This window comes from Fukomys damarensis, unplaced genomic scaffold (genome assembly GCF_012274545.1).
Source record: "Fukomys damarensis isolate Sample0158 unplaced genomic scaffold, DMR_v1.0_HiC HiC_scaffold_11, whole genome shotgun sequence".
Classification (NCBI taxonomy): Eukaryota; Metazoa; Chordata; class Mammalia; order Rodentia; family Bathyergidae; genus Fukomys; species Fukomys damarensis.
Genome location: NW_022900923.1, coordinates 42,962,615 through 42,970,730, shown reverse-complemented (window position 1 = coordinate 42,970,730; position 8,116 = coordinate 42,962,615). Strand labels below are relative to the sequence as shown.

At 56.1% G+C, this 8,116-nt stretch overlaps 1 protein-coding gene across 3 annotated transcripts in view; it reads left to right on the top strand.

Annotated features, from left to right (window-relative positions):
* The window catches only part of Pik3c2b (phosphatidylinositol-4-phosphate 3-kinase catalytic subunit type 2 beta), a 62,427-nt gene that overhangs the window by 23,328 nt on the left and 30,983 nt on the right, over positions 1-8,116 (top strand). For 2 of the 3 annotated variants that reach the window (XM_010613014.3, XM_010613015.3), the window contains 6 exons: positions 2,935-3,035; positions 3,580-3,734; positions 4,025-4,145; positions 6,908-7,019; positions 7,111-7,190; positions 7,561-7,624. In XM_010613014.3, coding sequence (XP_010611316.1) covers positions 2,935-3,035; positions 3,580-3,734; positions 4,025-4,145; positions 6,908-7,019; positions 7,111-7,190; positions 7,561-7,624 — 633 coding nt within the window. Of the gene's footprint in view, positions 1-1,157; positions 1,636-2,934; positions 3,036-3,579; positions 3,735-4,024; positions 4,146-6,907; positions 7,020-7,110; positions 7,191-7,560; positions 7,625-8,116 lie in introns of those variants that run through there. The other variant, XM_010613016.3, reaches the window with a different exon arrangement.

Genomic DNA, 8,116 nt, shown 5'->3' with positions numbered 1-8,116 from the left:
TTTTTTTTTTTTTTTTTTTTTTTGTGGTGCTAGGGATTGAACACAAGGCCTTCACACTGAGCCACATCTTCAGCTTGGTTTTAATTAATTTTGGAGGGTTTTGAGGCAGGGTGTTGCTATATAGTTCTGGCTGTCCTTGAACTTACTACGTAGACGAGGCTGGCCTTGAATTGGCGTTGATCCTCCTGCCTCAGCCTCCTGAGTGCTGGGACTTCAGGTGTATGCCACCCCACCTGGCTGGCTGGCTTGCTTGCTTTCGACAGGGTCTCACTAAGTCGCTTGGGCTCTAACTAGGGGTTCTCCTGCCTCAGGCTCTCAGAGTACTGGGATTATAGGTGTGTGCCACTGTATCTGGCTTACGTTAGCCACTTGTAAGCATACAGTTCAGTGGCGTTCAGTACAGTCAGATCATTGTATGATCTTCACTGCTGTCCCTCTCTCCTTACTGTTCTCAGTGAAATCATCTGGAGAATTTTTCAGTATGACAGTGACAATTCGGCTTGGATCAGTAGGTAGTGAGAAGTAGCGCTGCAGAGAATGCAGGCTCTGTGTTGTACCACAGGTGGGTTCCTGTTCAGGTAGCATTGCAGGATCGCCGTGGGCGGGACCTGACAGTTGCTCTGAGTTTTGCTCTGGACTGCTGGGAATCCTACCTGCAAGGAGCCAAGAGGCTCCCCACCCAGGCCTGCCGGATCATACCTGTAATCCCAGCACTCTGGGAAGCTGAGGCAGGAGCATCGAAAGTTCAAGCCTAGCCTGGGTGATTTAGCAACTTAATGAGACTCTATCTCAAAAATTTTTAAAAAACAGGGCTGGGGATGTAGCTCAGTGGAAAAGCCCTGGGTTCAGTCCGCAGTACAGAAAAAAGAGAAAAAAAGGCTCCCCAAGGCGGAAGCCTTCTGTAGCAGCTTATCGGAGCACCTCACTCCATCCCTGTTTCCTCCTCACCCATTGTCTGAGGAATCTGGGGCTTTCCCACCCATGTCCAGCTTGTGGGATCCATCCCAACTCCGAGGCTCCACAGTCCTTCCTCCTCTGCTTCTCCCGAGCCCCTGAAAGCAGAATCAGCTCCTGGGAGAGGCTGCAGCTCCAGAGCACAGGCTTTTTAAAGGCCCTGATGTGAGAGGTGGGGCTGCTCCTGCTATTTATAGGCCTGGGAGAGTCCTGTGCACGCTCTGAGTTCCTCGCCCAGAGGTGGGCCTTCTCCATGCGTGCGTCAGGCTGCCCGGTAGGTGGTCACCTCCGTCCTCACTGGCTCTCCTGACCCCCTCCCTGTGTGGCATCAGACTTCTGAGAGGGAGCTCGATTCGGATCTCCTTGAAGAAGCGAGGGAAAAGCAAAAAGCTCTTGCCACTTCGGAGGGGAGAAATGCGGCCTTGGCCCTCCCCACCTCAGCTCAGTGCCGGGGCTCAGCCTGCCAGGATGGGGGACCCCTTGAGCCCCCGGCCTGTACCCCCGCCCCGCCTTCGTCGGGCCTCCAACTGGGGCGACCCTCCTTATCCCAGGCCTGCTGAGCCATCTCTGGAAATGGCTGGCTCCACATGCCAGCCTGGTACCCACACTGCCAGCCTCTGCCTGGCAGCCTCCCCCAGGCCGCATTGGGCGCTGCTACCAGGGCCTGCCAGCCGGGCAAACGTAAGTGGCTTTTGTTTTCTTCCGGTGCCAGTGAGTGGTACAGAAAGGGCATGAAAATGGCCTTCAGTGGCCATTCTGTTCTCTCCCTCTCCTGCTCTCTCCTCCCTCCCTTCTCTTTTTGTTTCTGTCTCTCTTTGGTGGGTTAATTGCTGACAGTGGAGCTATTGTTCTGACTGGGACACAGGCAAGGTTGGCAGAGCCAGGGCCTCACGTGCCAACTGTCTCCATTGCTGTGCTCGCTTCTGTGCCTCTGTGTCTGCTCACACACACCAGGGAGCAAGGCTGGGGTACCCAGAGGAAGCCCTGGGGACATGCACAGGCGGAACTCAACTGAGTTCCTCTGCCCTGAGGCCAGGGAGACAGCCGGCCAGAAAGACAGGTTTGAGGTGGTGGTGCCCATAGCTCAGACTAGAGCATCGGCCCTCCCTCCCTGGAAGCAGCTGCCAGGACCCGCTCCTTCCCCGATGCAAGCTGGGACTTCATACAGCAAAGCCTGATTCCTGTGTGGCCACTCTGGCTGGCCTGTCACTTGCTGCTGCCTCTAGGGTCCCTCCTGGGTGACCAAGAGCAGCTCTGGGGTGGGGGTAGGGCAGTTTGGAACCTTGTCCCAGTGTTCTGGTCCCACACGCACATACTGGGAGGAAGTGGGGCCAACCAGGGCAGGCTCCCCTATATCCCGGCCGTTCAGAACCCGCAAACTCTGGAGCCTTCTGCCAGGTTCTGTCCAGCCCAGAATGCTGCTTTGATACTTTCTTCCTCAAATAGCTCCTACCAATAAGACACGTGTGTCTGAGTCATCTCCTCTGTCATCTCCTCGGTCCTTGGGGCTCCCTGTGGATGTTGAGGCTTTTACCCAGGGTCAAGCCTCCCTAGGGGTCCTTTGGGCCACTCACCTGGCCTGGCCACAGCAGAGGTGCTGGGTCAAGAGCTGCTTCTCAGCTCACCACCATGCCTCTGGGAGCCACCCCCAGAAAGCCCTCACCCCACAGTGGCCCCTCGACGCTGCGCTGCACGAGCTGGTCAGGCGCGTTCCCCTCGTCGAGTGGCTGTGACCCCTCCTGTCCGCTGTACCCTGGCCTCCATTCTTTTCCCAGCCTTTACCTCTTTTCCTACTCAGCTTTGGGTCTGCTAGGCTGGCAGATAAATGTACTTGTGAAGTTCCCTGTTTCCTTGTGCTCTGTTCACGGTGTTGAGTAGCTAGGACTGCTTTGCTCCCTGAGTCTGTGTCAGAGGTGGGAGTCTCTCAGGGAGGGGCTCTGTGAGGGAAAAGGCACTGAATCAGCTGCTCCTCCCTTCAAGGTGTGCTCCCGGCCCCACGCCGTCACCAACGGCCACGAGTTGTTTGAGGTGTCAGAGGAGAGAGATGAGGAAGTTGCCGCATTTTGCCACATGCTGGATGTGTAAGAGTTAATGGGACAGAGGGCTCGGGTGGTATGGGGGGCTTGGGAGAGGGATCCCCCATTCCTGAGCTTGCTTTAGGAAGGAAGAACCGAATTAAACTTCAAAGCTATGGGAGGTGTTTTGACATCTTAGGAGCTTCTCATTTCAAATAAAATTCTTGAAACTTCATCTAACAGCCCAGTTACCCTCATCACTTTTGACTCTGGCCCTCAGGTTCCCTTAGGAACACTAATATACCCCAGGTAGACAAAAGCATGTTCTGTTGAACCAAAAGAGAAAGGACATGGATTCCTGTCTTCTGTGACTTCTGGCGGGAAGCTTTGGTTTTTGGAACTCTCTGTGCTCCATTGTAGAAGACATTTTTGCAACTTGAGCAGAGATGGCAAAAAGTTTTCTAGGGCTACCTCTCCACTGCCCTGAGCTCCTGAGGGCATTGCTGAGTAGGGACAGGGGACCCCGGGCCTCCGGTGGGAGGGCCCCTGCGGGCCGCTTGTCACCTGCTCTCTGAAGGCACAGTGAAGGCTCTCCTCCCCTCCTGTACAGCCTTCGGTCAGGCTCTGACATCCGAGACTACTCCCTCACTGGCTGTGTCTGGAGTGCTGTCACCCCGAGCCCAGAGCACCTTGGGGATGAGGTCAACCTGAAGGTGACTGTGTTGTGTAACAGCCTTCGGGAGCCACTCACTTTCACCTGTAACTGTAAGTCAGCTGGGGAGGTCTTGAGTGCACCCCTTGAGGTGGGGCAGCGATGGCTCCGGTCTGTAGGATCCTTTGGCCTCCCTCGCGTCAGTCTTTGTGGCCCTGATGAAGGGTGGGAGGGAAGCTCCTTTGGGGACTGGGTCTCTGAGGTCCTTTCTCAGCCCCAAGTGTGCTTGCCTGTTTTATCTGGGTGGTGGTGATGCTGAGGCTCAGCTGGGGATGGAGGATGGAGCTGGGGAGCTGAACCTTGCCTGCCCCAGGCCTGGTGATGCTACTCCCTGCCCTTCCAGGTTCCTCCACTGTAGACCTGCTCATCTACCAGACCTTGTGCTACACCCATGACGAGCTGAGGGAAGTGGACGTGGCTGACTTTGTACTAAAGCCCTGCGGGCTAGAGGAGTTCCTGCAGAAGTGAGTGGACTTCCGGAAGCTGGGGAGGTGGGGGGGCAGCACCTGCCGAGTGGGTGGGAAGGTGTAGGGGATTGCAGGGTGCTGCTAAGCTTGAGGCTGACAGCTCCGCCCCAACTCTGCAGTCAGGACTCCTGCTTTCTGGGCACATTCCCGCCGGCCACATCACTCTTTCCCCAGGAGCTCCGTCTTCCAGCAGAGCTGGCTGCATTCTGAGCCAAATCTGCTGTGGAAAGAGCTTGGGACTGGAATGAGGCAAAGACAAGGTCCTATGTGCGTGCAGACTTCTGCTTGCAGAGAGTCGTGTATCCTCGGGGTCAGGGTCAGGGGTCTGTGGAGCATTGCTTCTGCTCTCCGGGATGTGTGTGGTGTCTTTCAGGCCAAGGGGAGCAGCGAGCCTGGGCAGATCTGCCCTCGTGGAACCGAGCGGAGAAGTTACTATTGCTCTCTCCCCTTCCCCTGCCAGCATGCCTTTCCCTGCTGGCCAGCTGGCCACCTCCTCCCAAAGGCTGCCTTCCAGCTCCTCTGTGGCCAGTACCCTCTGCAGAAGGCAGCCTCCCTGGAAAGTGTGATGGGGACCAGCTGAGGCAACCCCCTTTCTAGAGGGGCGGGGTGGAAGGGAGGTGGGGTGAAACTTGTGCCCCTCAATATTGCTGTGTGACAGAAGACAGACTGGGCTGGCTGCTCCTTCCCACTGCTTGGAGGAAACCCCAGTGCTACCTCAGGCCTTTCCTCTCTCATGTGCAGCGTGAGAGGCAAAGTCGGTCTCCTAAGACCTGAGCGTGGAAATTGGGCTGCAGACTGAGTTCTTGGTTGATTTCTTCAACACTAAAGATGTGTGGAGCCCTCTGTATCCTCCACATCCTCATCTGGAAGTGGAGGGAAGGCCTCGCATGGCAAAACTATGGCACCTTCAGACATGGCCCACGTGGTACTTGAGTCCTGGCCTCCCCTAGTGGAGTAAGGAGGAGTCCCGGATGCTGTTAGGATGTGGTGAGGGGTAAACTGAACTCCGGGTAACACCATTGCGCTAGTTTGAAGCCTGTCTTGCAATTTACTAGTGGTGAAGATTGACTCTCTGTCCTCTGTAAGGAATGGTGAGCGTTTGGGTTGGGGATGTAGCTCAGTGGTAGAGCTCTTGCCTGGCATGTATAAGGTCCCGGCTTTCATCCCCAGCACCTGAAAAGAAAAGAAATGGTGAGGGTTAATGTGGGAAGGACCCAAAGAGCAGCCAGTAAAGACCAGCAGGAAAGAATCAATCCAACGAGAGGACTTGTGGGGCCATAGATTGGACAGCGCCATTCCCCTCACAGCACTCCTGGTCCAGAGCCCCTCAGTTGAGAGGCCTCCACCTTCCTGCTGGTGGAATGTTCCGGGGGGGACAGAGATGGAGATCCTGGGTGGTGTCCCTCCGCTCTGTGTGAATGCACATAAACAGAGGAAGGCCTACCACAGGGAGGGTCAAGCAGGCCCCAGGGACCTGTGGCCGTGGCTTCTCTAAGACCCCCCACACACATGTAAAAGCACAGTTCTGGTTCCTGGCCTGGCTCCTCAGCTCCTGACATGGGGCAGCTGCCCTGCAGGGGGCACGGAGCACCCTCTGGGGGTTCCAGAAAGCTGCAAGTTCCCCAGGAAGGCCTCTGGATTCCTATCCCTGCGCAGCAGCAGGGGCTGAGGCTCAGGGGAACTGTGGGGCTGCAGGTCCCGGATGCAGGCTGCTCTCAGATAAGAACCTTGAGACAGTCCTAGGGGAGGGTTGGGTTTCCTGCCCCCTCCTCCACCCAGCACACTCTTCCTTCCTTCCAGACCCTCCCACCAGGCCCACAGCCCAGACTCTCCATCCCCAGGTTTGGCTGCACTTCACACTTAGCAGGTTGAGGGCTAGATCGGAGGCCTGGCCCCCCTCAAGGTGTGTCCTAGCTGGATCAGGACTGGCCCAGGGCCTGCCCATCACCAGCTTCTGCACGTCTCCTTTCTGCCTTGCTCCCCTCCCCATGCCTCCATTTCTGGTCAAGATTCCCAACTCTGCTGAGGAAGGAAGTCCATTTCCGGCTTCTGTTACTTTACTGTTACTGGGCCTGACCCAGGCCTGGGGGGCTTGCCTGGAGGTGGGACTTGCTCTGGTCTTCCTCTATGGTTTTCTTTCTGATTAAGGGGACTTGGGGGAGAGGAAGAGTCTGTGTAGAAGACTAGGCCCCCTCTGAACCTGGGGTCTCCCGCCTGGACACTTAGTAGGAGTTGGCTGCACTTTTCAGAGTCTATAGAGATTTCTGTCATGAGTCACAATAAGGCAGGATCTATGGAGGGAGGGGAGGAACAACTTGGATGGGGTCAAGGTCTGGAATCCTGGTGGGATCCCTTTGTGTGGCCTCAGCACCCTAGTTGGTGACGTGGAGAAGAGGTGGAACACCAGAGCCTGGGCTGTATCTACACTGACACCAAGACAGTAGGGTTTAAACAACCACTCCCGAAAGATCTCCTTCATTCACCAGTCTCTGCAGCAGTTCCCACCCCAGGAATGAACAAGCGGTAACTACACAGGTGATAAACACCTGAGCAGTCGGTATTTGTACAGTAAGTGGTATAGGTAGCTTTTGTTTAGATGAGCTGTGCCTTCCTGTGAACTCTGTCATGACATATCCAGGAGCCCAGTGGCGAGCCTACGGCACAGACCCTACCCACCTCCTCCACCTTCTGCTGGTTCTCTGTGCACCTCCCTTCCCGCTGGGTCCCCAGGATGCTAACAGTCTGTGTCTCCCGGCCAGCAAGCACGCCTTGGGCAGCCATGAGTACATCCAGTACTGCCGCAAGTTTGACATCGACATCCGGCTACAGCTGATGGAGCAGAAGGCCGCTCGCAGTGACCTGGCCCGGACGGTTCGTGCGGGGTGGTTGATGGAGGTGGCAGGGACAGGGTGCTCTGGAACACGGTAGGCGGGAGTGCCAGGCTGAGACACTTCTCCTACAGGTGAATGATGACCAGAGTCCCTCCACCTTGAACTACCTCATCCATCTACAAGAGAGGCCAGTCAAACAGACCATCAGCAGGTGAGGGTGGTACCATCTTGGGTGTGGCCTGGGGAGGGGCTGTGAGGAGGCCCCACCTATACATGTGCTGGCCGGGTTTTGGGCTGGGACCAGAGGATTCTTGCAGGTGTCTGAGGTTGGGGCCCAAGAGCCTTGTCAGGGAAGATCCCCACTCCACGGGGGATGGGGATGCCCCCATTGTCCAGGTGAGGGGTGACAAAGCAGAAAGGACTCCCTCCTTCCATCTTCGTGGGACACAGAGAAAATTGGGACCCCTGGAAATCAGATCTTGATTCCTAAGCAGAGCAGGAAGAGGAAAGGGATGGGTCTCCCTGGGCAATGGGTATTTTGTGACCTCTCCTGTGATTTTTCTCTGCCCCCAACTCCCCAGGCAGGCCCTGAGTCTTCTGTTTGACACGTACCACAATGAGGTGGATGCCTTCCTGCTGGCTGATGTGAGTACACCTGCAGGCCTCGCCCTTCCTCTTCCTCGGCTTCCTGGGATCAGCCAGCGCCGTGAGGGAGACCACTGCTGGCTGGTGAGCAGATGGCCAGTGTGTAGAAAGCGTCTGCTCCCGTGTAGAGCAGGGCTCGGGGGTGAGCACTGACCCACTTCTGAGCAGGGCGTCTCCAAGAGGAGGAATAGGAGTGTCTTCCCAGCCGGGGTGCCCGGAGATGCCTTGGCCTGAGTGTCACAGGAGGAAAACCCTCAGGAGATGGAGGGTCCCAAATAGAGGGAGGGGCCTGGAGTTCCTTTCCACGTGGAACCTCCAGGTTTGAAACTATAAGAATGAACTTTTGCCCAAATTTTAGGAAGCTGAAGCAAATCTGCTTTGAAATGATCTTCAAAATTAATCCCTGGAAGCCGGGGATTTGGCTCTCCACCTGCCTCGAAGGCATAAGGACCCAAGTTGGCTCCCAGGTGCAAAAAAAAAAAAAAAAAAAAA